The 16,732-nt window shown below is 46.8% G+C and overlaps 1 protein-coding gene across 1 annotated transcript; it reads left to right on the plus strand.

Annotated features, from left to right (window-relative positions):
* Positions 1 to 484: 484 nt before the first annotated feature.
* SDR9C7 (short chain dehydrogenase/reductase family 9C member 7) lies at positions 485 to 11,300 on the plus strand. Its single transcript, XM_055396006.2, has 4 exons — positions 485 to 915; positions 5,254 to 5,512; positions 6,135 to 6,298; positions 10,123 to 11,300. Exons 1-4 carry the CDS (start codon positions 615 to 617, stop codon positions 10,338 to 10,340), a joined length of 942 nt encoding a protein of 313 aa, XP_055251981.1. The 5' UTR covers positions 485 to 614; the 3' UTR covers positions 10,341 to 11,300.
* The last annotated feature ends 5,432 nt before the right edge of the window (positions 11,301 to 16,732 follow it).

The following is a 16,732-nucleotide window of genomic DNA, read 5'->3' on the forward strand; positions in this document are numbered from 1 at the left end:
ACCTAAGAACAGAGAATTCCAAAGAGCTGATACACGAACTCATTTCCCTTGGGGTTTGAAGGGCACAAAACCAGTTCTGTTTGTTTTGCAATAACAGATTTGTCTTCATCTTTCCACTCAAAATAACAATTACATTTCTTTACATGCCTGCATTCATAACAAATGATTTTGATCCCTGGGCTTGAGGTGGGGGATTGCCAGGATGGGTCTTCTGGGCTTAGTCCTCCTTGCTCCTTCCCCTGCTCAGGCCACCCAAGTAAGCCACCTTTCAGCACCAGCATCACCACTGTGGTTTGTCCCATCCCTGGCACCTTCGCCCATTAGGGCTGGAGGAAAGAGAGAGGCGGCCACCAGGGCGGTCGGAAGTAACAAAGCTTCAGGTTGAACTTGAATTTCTTGCCTCTGGCTAATTGGTGTGGTGATGCATCCACCTATACAAATTACACAGTGGCTCATGCAGGGGCTGTGCATCTGTTGCTGGCAGCCGAAGGGAGGAGAGCTCTTCTCAGCAGGCTCCAGCAGGTTGTGACTCAGAGGGCACGCCTCTCCTGCTGTCCCCTGACTCCGATACTTTTTGGCCATCACTTCTCATCACTGGCCCCCCCATACAAACCATGGCAGCTATCTCAGACCTCTCCTTTATGTACCGCTGGTTCAAGAACTGCAATCTGGTCCGCAACCTCTCAGACAAGTACGTCTTCATCACAGGCTGTGACTCGGGCTTCGGGAACCTCCTGGCCAGGCAGCTGGTTGATCGGGGCATGCGGGTGTTGGCTGCTTGCTTCACTGAGGAGGGGGCCCAGAAGCTTCAGCAAGACACTTCCTATCGGCTGCAGACCACCCTATTGGACGTCACCAAGACGGAGAGCATCAAAGCGGCAGCCCAGTGGGTGAGAGACCAAGTGGGTGAACAAGGTGGGACAGATTGCATTCTTTGGTTTTCTCAGTGTATCCCTCCTTTTCTCTCTGTCTCCCACAGGCATTTGCCAGCTATCAGGGACCCTGTTCAGGTAGGGTGGGAGAGAAAGGGACTGAGGCTGTAGCTTAGTGGGATTGGAAACTGCTGTGTGGTTTGGACTGTTCACATGCATACATGCTAAGTCGTTTCAGTAGTGCCTGATTCTTTGAGACTCTATGGACTGTAGCCCTGTGGATAGGCTCCTCTGTCCATGGGATTCTCCAGACAAGAATACTGGAGTGCATTGACATGACCCTCTCCAGGGGATCTTCCCTGGAGACTCAAGGATCAAACCCACATCTCTTGTGTCTTCTGCATCAGCAGGGGGGTTCTTTACCACTAGCGCCACCGGAGAAGCGCACTGGACTGTCCACATGAAGAGATGATTTTCCAAGGAAGTTTTCTCTCCCAGAAACTCAGAGGGGTGGCAGGGTTTGGTGGGTAGCTGCACTAGAAGATCAGGAAGGGAACATGTGTTCCGAATGTCCAAACCTTTAAATGTCTCACTGGGACTTCGGTTGTTCTAATCATCAGCTCCTGTAGAAATGTAAGCATATTACTTGTTGGGATCAGGCTGGAGGGAGGGGAGAGGGAACATGAGGTTGGACTCCCTGAGTCAGGGCATTTGTTATCCTTGACTATATCAGGCTAGATTGCAGGGTAAGGAGGGAGACCTGTCCTCTTTCTCATATCATGATGGATACTGGGTTGACTTGAGGGTCAGTGTCTATGTCAGGAGGGCTGCTCTTATTGAGAAAGGAGTCTGTGGGATAGGGCTAGACTAGGACTGCATGAGGACCAGCCCAGGGAGTTTCCCACACACAACACGTGGGTGTAGGAATGGGAGGAAAGCATGGCCCAGTTGTAGAAGCAGCAGTCTGGAGGAAGTCCTGCCTCCTGAGGGAACTAAACTGGGGACTATGCACACAAGTCAGAGCAGAGACCTCTGGGGTCCAGCAGGGGCAGACAGTGACTCTTGCTTGATTTCCCTCTTTGGCATTTACCACAATTCAATACTCAATGTTTTATTTACTTAGTTTTCTTACTTATCTATTTCTCCTGCTAGAATAAAACTTCTGGGGTTGGTGTGTATGTTGGCGGGGTGTTGTTCCTTTTATTTACTATATATCCTGAATACTTACTTGTGTCTGGCATCTAGTAAGGTGCTCAGTAAATATTTGTGAAAAGAACTAAGTAATGAATAATTCAGCAAAAGTGAATTTCTTTCTTCAACATGCTGTCTCGCCCCAGTACCCTACATTCAATTTAAGCCCCTTGTGTTAATGATTCACCAGGTAATACTAGTTTCCTATGGTTTCCCAGGCAACTCAGTGGTAAGACTCTGCCGGCAATGCATAGATGCAGAGGGTTTGATCTCTGGGTCAGGAAGATCCCGTGGAGAAAGAAATGGCACCCCACTCCAGTATTCTTGCTGGGATAATCCCAAGGTCAGAGGAGACTGGGCTATAGTTCATGAGGTCACAAAGAGTTGGACATGACCTGAAGCAATTGAGCACACATAATAAATGCTATAATAAATGCACACAAACTTAGAGGCTTAAGGGAGCACATACTTATTATCTTATAGTTCCGGAAGTCAGAAGTCCAAAACGGGTCTCCCCAGGCTAAAATCAACGTGTTGACAGAGCTTTAGGGAAGACTGCTTTCGTTGCCTTTTCCAGCTTCTAGAGGCCGCCTGCACAATTTGGCTCATGACTTCTTCAGCACCAAGGCCAGAAAGGCTGGGCACAGTACCTTTCATGCTGCCGTCTCTCTGGCTCTCTGTCTTCTGGCTCCCTCTTCCATTTAGAAGGACCATTGTGATTATATTGGGCTCAGCAGGCTAATCCAGAATATATTCCCCATTTTAAGGTCAATTCTAGTCAAGGCTATGGTTTTTCCCGTGGTCATGTATGGATGTGAGAGTTGGATTGTGAAGAAGGCTGATCGCCGAAGAATTGATGCTTTTGAACTGTGGTGTTGGAGAAGACTCTTGAGAGTCCCTTGTACTGCAAGGAGATCCAACCAGTCCACTCTAAAGGAGATCAATCCTGGATGTTCATTGGAAGGACTGATGCTAAAGCTGAAACTGCAATACTTTGGCCACCTCATGCGATGAGTTGACTCACTGGAAAAGACTCTGATGCTAGGAAAGGTTGGGGGCGGGAGGAGAAGAGGACGACAGAGAATGAGATGGCTGGATGGCATCACCGACTCTGTGGACATGAGTTTGAGTGTACTCCAGGAGTTGGTGATGGACAGGGAGGCCTGGCGTGCTGTGATTCATGGGGTCACGGAGAGTCGGACACGACTGAGCGACTGAACTGAACTGAACTGAGTTAAATTTTATCTGCTACTTTAATTTCTCTTTCCCATGTAATCCACCTCACACAGCTTCCCGGAATTGGTACAGGGTCTAAGCAGCACTGGGAAATGAGGGGAAGGGGTCTTCATATGCTTTCTTGTTGCCCCTTAGAGTCTCTGGACATGACAAGTTGACCCAACCCTGAAGTTGTTCACAGAGTTATGAAAGTTCTCTAGACATTTTTACCACTATTCAATAGAGAAAACAAAAGTGTAAGGCTGTGTGAAGAAGGCTGATCGCCGAAGAATCGATGCTTTTGAACTGTGGTGTTGGAGAAGACTCTTGAGAGTCCCTTATACTGCAAGGAGATCCAACCAGTCCATTCTAAAGGAGATCAATCCTGGATGTTCATTGGAGGGACTGATGCTAAAGCTGAAACTGCAATACTTTGGCCACCTCATGCGACGAGTTGACTCACTGGAAAAGACTCTGATGCTGGGAAAGGTTGGGGGCGGGAGGAGAAGGGGACGACGGAGAATGAGATGGCTGGATGGCATCACCGACTCTGTGGACATGAGTTTGAGTGTACTCCGGGAGTTGGTAATGGACAGGGAGGCCTGGCGTGCTGTGATTCATGGGGTCGCGGAGAATCGGACACGACTGAGCGACTGAACTAAACTGAAGGCTGTCCTGGTTTACTAGCAGGCAGAGCTTTTTATCAGAACTGCTCGGGTTTTAAATCTTTGGGTCTCAGGGGCTCATGTTGTTCACTGCAAGGCAAGAGAGTCTCCTCTAGCTGGGAATTTCTGAGTGCTGCCAGCCAGGGGTCTCCTGTGGTCTCTACTTGGAGGAAAGCAGAAAGAGAGGGTGGGAACACAGCTTGTGTGGGGAAGGGGTGAAACAGGATTGGTTTGTACATCCAGACCTGCCCATGTGTGCATGGAAGACTGTCTTGAGTCTACATAGCCCAAGTAGGGTAGTGAGACAGGGGGAGGGGAAGGGAAGGAACCCCAAGCCCCTCCCCAGGTGGAATTTTACCTGGAACCTCAGTATGTAAAACAAATGAAAACTAACATTCTCCTTAGAACGTTTTCATTTCAAACTCAGACCACTGCTGAGTTTTCCAAGTTTGCTGGCATCTCCCTTCTTTAGCACGTTATGGGATTCAGCCTGAAATCTCTCAGGACTGCAAACCATAGGCTGGAAACGACTGTCCTAATCCAGCCAGCAATGAACCTGAGGCCCAGGAAAAGGAAGTGATTTCAAGGCTGGAGTTAGAACCAGGACTGGAACTTGAGGCTCTTCAAGTCTGGCCCCTGCAGAGCTAAATGATAATACCTAGCATTATTTCTCTCCATTTATATTAATACCAACTCATTGAAATATTTCAAAGAGAGCTCTTTTCATATTTTTCCAAAATTATTTAAATGTTTTATGTATTTGTTTATAAATCTTATTTCTTTTCTGGTTTGTGAACTCCTAGAAAAATAAGACCCTGTTTTGTTCATGCTGTGCCTCTAGTACCTTCCTCTGTAACTGACAGATGCCTGAAATGAATGAATGTGTGAACAGATGAATGAATGGAGCAATTTCGGTAATGTGTGAAGTAGAATTGGTTTCTTATACTCAGATGAATAGAGAGGGGGAAGTATGATGGGGGAAGGAATTGAAACATTAATTCACTGGTATGAAAATGAGATCTCTTTTTCTTTGAGCTAATAGCTTAGATCCTATTAAGCCTGGATCATAGCTGGTACAGCACACAACTAAGCTGGTTGACTGTGTGAATCAGAAAAAGTGCCCCTCTAGGTATATGTTCCTCTGGGCTGTCATAGCTCCCCACCCCACACCCCAGTCTGGCTGTCGTGTGCTTTGTGAACATGCTTAACCATCCTCAGAAGACCAAAGCCGATGGGTAGTGGACCCTGGTGATATTCCAGAGACACTGCTGATTTCTGTCTGGTTCTCTCTCCCTCCATCTTACCCCTAGGCCTCTGGGCCCTGGTGAACAATGCTGGTGTGGGCCTGCCCAGTGGTCCCAATGAATGGCTGACCAAGGAGGACTTTGTGAAGGTGATCAACGTGAACCTGGTGGGACTGATTGAAGTGACCCTCCATATGCTGCCCATGGTCAAGAAAGCCCGGGGCAGGGTTGTCAACATGTCCAGCTGTGGGGGCCGTGTGGCTGTCATTGGTGGAGGCTACTGCGTCTCCAAGTTTGGTGTTGAGGCTTTCTCTGACAGCATCAGGTGACTGGGCCCAAGTGCCAAACCACTAGGGGTGGGAGTTCCGGGGGGGTTCACCCCAGGAAAAGAGAGCTGGGTGGAGGCAGTTATGGAGGGAAGATGCTAAAACAGTAGCAAGAAGACGACTAGCCCACCAGCGGCCTTCCCCAGGGACCTAGAAAAAAAAAGGATGAAAAGAGGTGGGGTGGTGATGGGCAGCCTTCCCCTGGACTGCTTTGGGCCTGTGTGAGTAGGAGGGAGAGTCCCCCAAAGAGACAGAAAGGCCTGGAGGCAGATGCACTGTGGGCGACCTTCCAAGGATAATGCAAGCCTTGTATAGACCCTGCATTCCTTTGCCACCTGGGTGTTGGGGGTGGTTCCGAGTGGGAGGGACCTGGTGGGAGCAAGGCGTGGTCTAGATTCCTCCGGGCTGGACTGGCCTAATATGAATTGCCCAGAGGCAGGCTTGGTAAAGGGCTTATTTGCGAGAAAGCAGCGCTGGGCCTGGGGCAGGGGTGGGGGTCGCACCCCCAGGTTCCTGATCTCCCGGGGAGATCAGCTCCTCTGGAGGTGTCAGAGGTGATTCTCTCTGATGACCGTTGGTCATCGTGGGGTGCCAGACTGAGTCCAAGCTCATCTTTCCCAGGCGTGAGCTCCACTACTTCGGGGTGAAAGTCAGCATCATCGAGCCGGGGAACTACCGAACAGCCATTCTGGGCAAGGAGGGCCTGGAGAAGCGCATGCGCCAGCTGTGGGAGCGTCTGCCTCCGGAGACCCGCGAGAGCTACGGAGAAGAGTACTTCCGGACCTGTGAGCTCCCCAGAAGGGAAAGGGGTCTCTGAGAGGGGTGGAGAGGTCTTGGGAGTCACCGACCCGATTTCATTTTACAGATATTGGGATGAAGGCTCAGAGCGGTTATGAGCCTCAGGCCACACCGCTGGTGGCAGAGCTGGGGTTAGAACTGCTGGGAGTGCCAGAACCATAGCTGCGGGGAGATGGGGTGGTTAGGAGAGATCTCCCCACCTCGGCCTCTCCCCGCGGCGTCCGCCCACCATCACCACCCCACCCCCCGCGCCAAACATCCCTATGCCGGTGAATCCGTCCTGGGTACAGAGAAGTTATTAAGAGCACAGCTGCTTGGGCCAGATTGCCTGGGTTTGAATCCCGGTCCTGCCACTTCCCAGCTAAAAGATTTTGGGAATGCTACCGAGTCACCGTAAGCCTCAATTTTCTCATTTAGAGAATGGAGTTAATGATAGTGCCCACCTCCCAGGGCTTCTGTGAGGACTGATACCTATGAAGTATCTCACACGCACTAAGTGCTTGTTAGGTCAGTAAAGAGAAAAAGCACCCAGTATTTAAAAGGAAGGTACTCTAGGCAGCTCTGTTTCTCCCTGAGCTAAGGGAATCCTGTGAATCTCAGGTCTCTTTGGAGAGTGGAGAGGGGCCCTCACAGCCAACCAAATAGCCTCCTGGCTTGTGAATCCCAGGATCAGGCCAGATATCTTGGAATGATTTGTGTGGGTGCGTGTGTGTGTGTGTGTGTGTGTGTACACGCGCGCCCACTCAGTCTTTGCAATCCCATGGGCTGGAGCCAGTCAGGCTCCTCTGTCCATGGAATGTTCCAGGCAAGAATCCTGGAGCAGGTCTCCATTTTCTACTCCAGGGAATCTTAGACCCAAGGACTGAACCATTATCTCTTGCATTTCCTGCACTGGCAGGCGGATTCTTTACCACTAACACCATTCAGTTCAGTTCAGTTCAGTTCAGTCGCTCAGTCGTGTCCGACTCTCTGCGACCCCATGAATCACAGCATGCCAGGCCTCCCTGTCCATCACCAACTCCCGGAGTTCACTCAAACTCATGTCCACAGAGTCGGTGATGCCATCCAGCCATCTCATTCTCTGTCGTCCCCTTCTCCTGCCCCCAACCTTTCCTAGCATCAGAGTCTTTTCCAGTGAGTCAACTCATCGCATGAGGTGGCCAAAGTATTGCAGTTTCAGCTTCAGCATCAGTCCTTCCAATGAACACCCAGGATTGATCTCCTTTCGAATGGACTGGTTGGATCTCCTTGCAGCCATTAGCCATACCCAAAATAGAACTGTATTGGAAATGGCAGTTAATTGCAATCTAACCTAGGCACATTCCTGAGGAGCAGCACACAGAGTCCCTGGAACAGGCATGTGAACAGGACAGTGTTCTGGTCCTCACGGGCCTGGAACTAAGCCACAGCCTGGCTTAGTTAGCATGCTTCAGAACAACATAGCCACCTGCCAAGTTTCTTCATCTCAACTTTGCCGGGGAAGCCACCCAAAATTGCCCTTTTAGTCCCCTTTCTTCCTAGGGAGGGAAGGACTGTTGGGTCCATACTAAGTGCCAAAGCCTCATCCCTGCTATTTTATAGATTTTGTGTGTGTGCTTAGTTGCTTCAGTCATGTCCAACTCTTTGCAACCCTATGGACTATAGTCTGCCAAGCTCCTCTGTCCACGGGATTCTCCAGGCGTGAGTACTGGAGTGGATTGCCATGCCCTCCTCCAGGGGATCTTCCCGACCCAGGGCTTGACCAGTCTTCCCAACCAGTCTCTTATGTCTCCTGCATTGGCAGTCTTGTTCTTTACCATTAGCACCACCTGGGAAGCCCCTTTATAGACTATTTTGCTTAATTCTCACAATACCACAAATGTTTCCTGGATGTCTGAATGCGAAGTTCGTGTTCTTTCTCACTGTCCAGGAGACTGACAGGGGCTAAAGGGTACCTCTGTCTCCCTTCCAATCTGTGTCAAGCTAGATGCTGAGCACAAAGCAGGAGCACAGTAAATATTTGAAAGACATGGAAAGAATGTGCCATAGACTATTTCCAGGTCTTAGATAGCTTCTTCCACCCCACTGCTTCTGTGGATCCTCCCTTCTTTCAGAACCTGATTCCAAAGCCATCTCATCCCACCATCCTGCCTCCCTTGATGATGGCATAGCCTTCCCTGCCTCTGAGGGAGCCATGACCCTGAGCTTCTTGGGTGAGGCCTTTGACACTCACCTGCCTGCCCGGGCCCGGTTGTGGTGGACTCTGTGTCAGATCCATGGACAGAGCACGGAGTGTTGGATTCCTAGGACATTATATCACCATAGACCTTCTGGCTTTAAGTCAGCATGGCTATTTTGGGGGACCCCATTTGGGCTTAGCTCAGATTGTAAAGAATCTATCTGCAATGCAGGCAACCCCATTGTTACAGTTCAATCCCTGTATTGGGAAGATCCCCTGGAGAAGGGAATTGCAACCCACTCCAGTATTCTTGCCTAGAGAATGGGGTGGCAAAGAGTCAGACACGGCTGAGGGACTTTCACTCTCAAAATGTAGTTTGCCTCTTTTCACTGCAGTTTTTTCCCTAGGAAAGAGAAAGGGAGTTCCTTGGAGTCGGGGTGAGGGGTGAAGGATACTTGAACAACTCTGTTCTGCCCTTATCAACCACCCACCAGTGTCCTGCATGGAAGAGGTGACTTCTCTGCTTCCTGGACCATGCCCAAAATCAGGACAGCTTTTGCTCTCTCTTTATTTTCAAGTTCTAAGTCCTTATCAGGGCTTCCCTGGTGGCTCAGAGGTTAAAGCGTCTGCCTCCAATGCGGGAGACCCGGGTTCGATCCCTGGGTCGGGAAGATCCCCTGGAGAAGGAAACGGTAACCCGCTCCAGTATTCTTGCCTGGAGAATCCCATGGATGGAGAAGCCTGGTAGGCTACAGTCCACGGGGTCGCATAGAGTCGGACACGACTGAGCGACGGAACGGAACGGAAGTCCTTATCATGAATCCTGGCTCTCAGGCATCACTTCCTCCTGAGTTCTTGGGGGCACGCAGTGAAGTATGAGTCCCATTGAGCTGTTCCTGTCTCAGCAGGGATGAGGGTGCAGATCAGGGCTACATAAGCTTATCATGTGGCTTGTCTCCTGTCTGTGTTGTGAGTAGGGCGGACTTGGACCATCTCCATATCCATGTCCAGCAGGCTAACAGAATGGCCCTCACATTCATCAGTGCCTTAGCTCATCAGAGCCCCATAATGACCTTATAACCAAAGCAAAGGCAGTGTTACTATTTTTTAATAACATCTTTTTTTTTTTCCCCTGCAGGCTTTTGTAGAAAATTTGGAAACTCCAGGAAGTACATAGGAGGAAAAAAGCCCTCTAGTGACTAGGAATTTCACCAGACCATGTTTTAATTTCACCAGACCATGTTTTTCCTTATTTCCTTCCAATTTTTCTGTGCACTTATATTCACCCGTTTTCTATCCTCTTCTTCTCCACTGTCTATCCTGCTATTAGTCGTCTTCATTATTTTCTAGGGCATGGTATTATCATCCCCATTTTACAAATGATAACAGTTTAAGCTCAAGGTCACACAGCTAAAAGTCTCATTGCTAGTCTAACACAATAGTAGGAATTCAGTATATAATTGCTGAATTGGGGAAGGGAAATAAGATTATTTATAGTTTGTTTAAGGAATGGCATGGAACTTGTGAGATCTGCCTGAAATGTTAGATCTGTAATCTAATGGAAAAGGAGCTTGGATAGAATTCAGAAGACATGATCTTTAATGAAGAATAATAGAGCCTTTGTTTTTTTTCCTGTCTTGTACCCTCAAACAGATACTGACAACTTAAAGAGCACAATGCAATTGGCAGAGCCAAGGATCAGCGAAGTCACTAACAGCATGGAGCACGCCATTGTTTCCCGGAGCCCTCGCATCCGTTATAACCCTGGCCTGGATGCCAAACTCCTGTACCTCCCCTTGGCTAAGTTTCCCACCCCTGTGACAGATTTCATCCTGAGCCGGTACCTTCCAAGGCCAGCAGACAGTGTCTGAGCTGGGGAAGCTCAGGGGGTGCTCAGTGGGGTGTAGGGGAGGGGGTGAGAGAAGTCACCATCAGGTCACAAGAAAAGGGATCAGATGTTCTGGGGGCACTTTGCTTAGCTGACACCCTGCCTGCTTCTGGCAAATTTATGGGTAACTTCTAACAGAAGATACATTCCTCTTCTCAATCACTGGGGCCCACAGAAACTTGAGGTGGCCTTTGCAGGTTCAAAGAGCTATATAGCATGAGGACTTCCTGGTGGTTAAAACTGCACTTTCAATGCAGGGAGTGCAGGCTCGATCCCTGGTCAGGGAGCTAAGATCCCACATGCCACACAATGTGGCCAAAAAGTAAAAAAATTTTTTAAATTACTTAAAAGATCTATAGTATATCTCCAAGAACATCTATTTCCCAGTCAGGATATGACTTTTCTTGACCTAGAAGTGTCAGGGAAAGGAAAACTAGCTCCTGCTGAATCATGAGCCTCCCTCAGTTATCACCACCACTGGGAAACTTTGTGGGATACTGTAGCCCACAGGAAAACCCAACCACTTCCCTTTTGTGTCTCTAAATATGCATTAGCCTTATTCACATAGCGCTTTATTTAAAGTATGTATTAGGACAGACATGGAGTGCAAGATTATATCACATAAAATTTATCATAGTATTTTCTCTCTCTTTTATGGATTTCTGTATCCATAGGTGATTAGGACTCACATAAAATAACAATTATTTATTTAATTGCCATGGATTAATTCTTCAAATATTTATTGAGGGCCTGCTGCAAACTAGCACTGTGTAGGAGCTGGAAGGATACAGTTCAGTTCAGTTCAGTCGTTCAGTCGTGTCCAACTCTTTGTGATACCATGAACTGCAGCCCGCCAGGCCTCCCTGTCCATCACCAACCTCCCTGTCCATCACCAAGGAAGGATACAAATCTGATTAAATCATGATCTTGATTTTTCACTCTTTATTTTGCAGTTTTGTTTTTTCTGTTTTAGCATAGCATCTAGTAGCAGAGATAGGACAACAATAGAAGAAACAGAAATCAGTAAGTCAAATTTTTGGAGCTGTGAGGAACCCCTAAGTGAAAGTCACTCAGTTGTGCCCGACTCTTTGCGACCCCATGGACTATTCAGTCCATGGGATTCTCCAGGCTAGAATACTGGAGTAGGTTGCCTTTCTCTTCTCCAGGGGAACTTCCCAACCCAGGGATCGAACCCAGGTCTCAAACATTGCAGGCTGATTCTTTACCAGCTGAGCCATAAAGGAAGCCCAAGGATACTGGAGTGGGTAGCCTATCCTTTCTCCAGCGGATCTTCCCAACCCAGGAATTGAACCAGTGTCTCCTGCATTGCAGGTGGAGGACCCAGGCCTCCCACATTGCAGGCGGATTCTTTACCAGCTGACCCACAAGGGAAGCCCAAGGGTACTGGAATAGGTAGCCAATCCCTTCCCCAGCAGATCTTCCCAACCCAAGAATTGAACCAAGGTCTCCTGCATTGCAGGCAGATTCTTTACCAACTAATCTATCAGGGAAGCCCAAAGGAACCCTCAGTTCAGTCGCTCAGTCATGTCTGACTCTTTGTGACCCCATGAACTGCAGTACTCCAGGCCTCCCTGTCCGTCACCAACTCCCAGAGTTTACTTAAACTCCTGTCTATTGAGTCAGTGATGCCATCCAATCATCTTATCCTCTATCGTCACCTTCTCCTCCTGCCTTCAATCTTTCCCAGCATCGGGGTCTTTTCAAATGAGTCCGTTCTTTGCATCTGGTGGCCAAAGTATTGGAGTTTCAGCTTCAGCATCAGTCCTTCCACTGAATATTCAGGACTGATTTCCTTAAGGATGGTCTGGTTGGATCTCCTTGCTGTCCAAGGGACTCTCAAGAGTCTTCTCCAGCACCACAGTTCAAAAGTATCAATTCTTCGGAACTCAAATTTCTTTATTGTCCAACTCTCACATCCACACATGACCACTGGAAAAACCATTGCTTTGACTGAATGGACCTTTGTTGGCAAAGTAATGTCTCTGCTCTTTAATATACTGTTTAGGTTGGTCATAACTTTTCTTCCAAGGAACAAACATCTTTTAATTTCATGGCTGCAGTCACCATCTTCAGTGATTTTGGAGCCCCCAAAAATAAACTCTGCCACTGTTTCCATTGTTTCCCATCTATTTGCCATGAAGTGATGGGACCAGATGCCATGATCTTAGTTTTCTGAATGTTGAGTTTTAGCCAACTTTTTCACTCTTCTGTTTCACTTTCATCAAGAGGCTCTTTAGTTCTTTGCTTTCTGCCATAAGAGTGATGTCATCTGCATATCTGAGGTTATTGAGATTTCTCCCGGCAATCTTGATTCCAGCTTGTGCTTCATCCAGCCCAGGATTTCTCATGATGCACTCTGCATATAAGTTAAATAAGCAGGGTGACAATTTACAGCTTTGACATACTCCTTTCCTGATTTGGAACCAATCTGTTGTTGCATGTCCAGTCCTAACTGCTGCTTCCTGACCTGCATACACATTTCTCAGGAGGCAGGTAAGGTGGTCTGGTGTTCCCATCTCTTTAAGAATATTCCAGTTTGTTGTGATCCATGCAGTCAAAGGCTTTGGCATAGTCAATAAAGCAGAAATAGATGTTTTTCTGGAACTTTCTTGCTTTTTCGATGACCCAGCGAATGTTGGCAATTTGATCTCTGGTTCCTCTGCCTTTTCTAAATCCAGCTTGAACATCTGGAAGTTCACAGTTCACGTACTGTTGAAGCCTGGCTTGGAGAATTTTCAGCATTACTTTACTAGTGTGTGAGATGAGTGCACTTGTGCAGTAGTTCGAGCATTCTTTGGCATTGCCTTTCTTTGGAATTGGTATGAAAACTGACCTTTTCCAGTCCTGTGACCACTGCTGAGTTTTCCAAGTTTGCTGGCATATTGAATACAGCACTGTCTCCCCTTGCTGTTCTTCGAAACTCTGCATTCAAATGGGTATATTTTTCCTTTTCTCCTTTTTGCTTCTCACTTTTCTTCTTTTCACAGCTGTTTGTAAGCCCTCCTCAGAAAACCATTTTGCCTTTTGGCATTTCTTTTTCTTGGGAATAGTCTTGATCCCTGCCTCCTGAACAGTGTCATGAACCTCCATCCATAGTTCTTCAGGCACTCTGTCTGTCAGATCTCATCCCTTGAATCTCTCTGTCACTTCCACTGTATAATCATAAGGGATTTTATTTAGGTCATGCCTAAAGGCAATGCCAAAGAATGCTCAAACTACTGCAAAATTGCACTCATCTCACATGCTAGTAAAGTCATGCTCAAAATTCTCCAAGCCAGGCTTCAGCAATATGTGAACTGTGAACTTCCAGATATTCAAGCAGGTTTTAGAAAAGGCAGAGGCACCAGAGATCAAATTACCAACATCCGCTGGATCATGGAGAAAGCAAGAAAGTTCCAGAAAAACATCTATTTCTGCTTCATTGACTATGCCAAAGCCTTTGACTGTGTGGATCACAATAAACTGTGGAAATGAGACAGAATGGGAACGTTAGTCACAGTGCCTATCACCTTGGAAAATTCAAACCTCAGACTCCATGCTATTGAGAGGGTTAAATCTAGGTCAAAAATAAATTTTCTTGTTGAAGACACAAAAATTTATGAGGGGGATTGGCCGTTCTACCTATAGCTAGGTAATAACTTTTGAGATATCAATTTATAGATTTTCATTGCTCCTTGGTTTCTCATTTCCCCCTTCCCCACTCAAGTAAGGAGCCAATTTCGTACATCTTTACTTAGGATGAGATATTTAATGGAATAAAACAAATACATTTCTTGTACTTTCTCCAGATTTAGTTTCCCTCAACCTTAATCTCTTTAAAGAAATTATAGAACTTAGAGAAAGAAGCAACAGGAATGTATCTTGTGGGTGAGAAATGGAATATTCCTGCCATATCAATAAACAAGGATGTCACAGTCATCACTGATTTTTGGCCCTCCAAATGTGAATTTCTGAGCCCTAAGGGCAACCAGGAAAGAAAACAAAACCTGAGATCCAGCAGCCATCAGGCTCCCAAACAGCTCAACTTTCAAGTTGTAACTATTTTTAAAGTTGACAAAGAATTTATACCATGCCTCAGAAAAGCAGAGCATTTCCCCTAAGACTAGAAGATTCACTCTGGTGAATTCTGATGTGGAAAGAAGTGAGGTTTGAAGCTTCCAGAGCAGGAGGGACCAGGGTTCACTTTCTGAAAGTATGATGGGGAGGTGGCAAGACTCAAGAGTCCCAGTTGCATTGTGTTTAGGCCTGTGAGACTCTGGGTGACCTCACTGTTGACTTAAAATAATGCACAACATAAGCATTGTGAGTTAAATTTTATTTGGGGCAAAATGAGACTGCAGCCCAGGAGACAGCATCCCAGATAACTCTGAGAAACTGCTCCAAAGAGACACAATAGATTCATTCTGAGGCTACATAGTTTTAAAGAAGATCAATTTTGCTACCACTGAAGAATGAGAATTTTAATGCCAAACTTGAAACAGTAACATAGTGTTACTTTTGGAATTTCTTACAGAAGAACAGGAGGAGCAGGATTTTTTTTTTTAATTGTTCATGTTTGTTTAGTCAGGGACAAGTTTCATCCATGAGATGAATATGAACTGCAACTATAAATTTTCAAATGCAGAACTGAAACTCTACATAGGAAACATTTCAGAGGGCTTTGTAGGTAAGGAGAGAAATGCCAGTTCTTCCAAGGTTGCCAGGGAAAGAGAGATCTGAATTTCCTTCTGCCAAAGAAGGAGGAGAAAGAGCCCCCCTGGCTTGTTCTCTCATCCTCTGCACTGGTATCTGAGAGGCCAGTGATGGGTGAGCCACCTCCAAGACAACTATGACTCAATTGTGACAGGTTGAGAGAACTAATCCTTAGGTAGGTTGATAAGGAGTCCAGGGCCTTCAAGGAGGAAGGGATCTGGGGCTCTCGAGATAGGGGTCTGAAGTTCTCAAGGAAATGAAAAGGACAAACTTTTTCCTACATTCCTTAGTTTTAGTCACATAAAATGTTTTTTTCTTTAAGCCCAGAGCTGATGATTACACAAAAAAAAACAACTCAGCTTAAAGTCTGTAATAAGGATTATATAACAACAATGTATCCTGCTTGAGGACATGTTTCTCCTTGAGAACCTTCTGACTAATCCAGTTATCTTAAAATGTATATTGTGGGAGGAGTCTGGTAAGACTTTTACAACCTTGAGACATTCTTTTGATTTACTGTAATAACCAATTGAGAAAGTATATAGCTCCCTTGTTAAGTGAGGGGGGCACTCTCCATCCCCTCTCTGATGTTTGTGTCAGAAGGTTTATCTGTCCCCTTTCACAAGAATAAAACTCTGCTACACCAAAGCTCTTGAGTGATCAAGCCTGGTCCCTGGTCCTGAAGCAAAACCTTCTTCAGAGATCATGAATCTGACGTGGTTCACCATAAGCTGACAATGTGATGTAGGCTTTGTGAACCTGCTGGCCAGGAAGGTGGACCTGTGAAGCTTGAAGGTGCGGGTTGGGTTGATGGGCAAGGGAGTCCAGCAGCTGAGGAGCCAAACATCAGACAGTCTGGAGACGGTGATCCTGGATGTCACCAAGACAGCATTGTTGCAGCCGCCCAATGGGTAATGGAGTGTGTGGAGGACAGAGATATGATTTAGATGTGTGTGCGTAGCCTGCTAAGTCGCCTCAATTGTGTCTGACTTTTTGCCACCCTATGGACTGTAGCCTGACAGGCTCCTCTGTCCATGGGATTCTCCAGGTAAGAATACTGGAGAGGGTTGCCATGGTCTCCTCTAGGGGATCTTCCCAACCCAGGGATCAAACCTCCTTCTCTTACATCTCCTGCATTTGGAGGCAGGTTCTTTACTTCTAGCACCACTTAGGAAGCCCATGACTTAGATATACTTCTTTTAATCTAGATGTCCTCTTATTCCAAGCAGTGGTCCCATGAGATGACGCCAGCCCACTAAATAAGAGAGAGATACTATCAAGTTATAAAATGTACTCAATGATTTACTTTGAGAGAAAAGAACAGTCATGTGGGTCCAAGACAGCAGCTGATTCTACTTAGTCATACTCCGTGGCATGTGGCCAAAGGCATCCAAACACACTTCAAATAAGTGCAAACTAACAACAAGTTATCTTTGTATAGCACTTCGCAATTTTACAAAATTCTTGTATGTACATTACTCCATGTCCAGTTTAAAGATCTTTGATTTCAAAAGGAAGACGCATAGCAGAGGTCATTGCTCATTGTTCCTGCACATGCTGGTGCAATGAGACGTGAGAGCTGAAGTCTAGATCGTTGTTGTTCAGCCATTCAGGTGTGTCTGAGTCAGCAACCCACAGCAGTACTCCAGGCTTCCCTGTCTT

Source organism: Moschus berezovskii, chromosome 6 (assembly GCF_049115385.1).
Source record: "Moschus berezovskii isolate FMDL1 chromosome 6, NW_MosBer_1.0, whole genome shotgun sequence".
In the NCBI taxonomy this organism is placed as follows: Eukaryota; Metazoa; Chordata; class Mammalia; order Artiodactyla; family Moschidae; genus Moschus; species Moschus berezovskii.

Excerpts from the sequence above, each read along its gene's own strand:
- SDR9C7 (XM_055396006.2), top strand. The coding sequence starts at position 615 with ATGGCAGCTATCTCAGACCTCTCCTTTATGTACCGCTGGTTCAAGAAC. Across the intron at positions 916-5,253 it reads AGACCAAGTGGGTGAACAAG|GCCTCTGGGCCCTGGTGAAC; the intron begins GTGGGACAGATT and ends TCTTACCCCTAG. Across the intron at positions 5,513-6,134 it reads GCTTTCTCTGACAGCATCAG|GCGTGAGCTCCACTACTTCG; the intron begins GTGACTGGGCCC and ends CATCTTTCCCAG.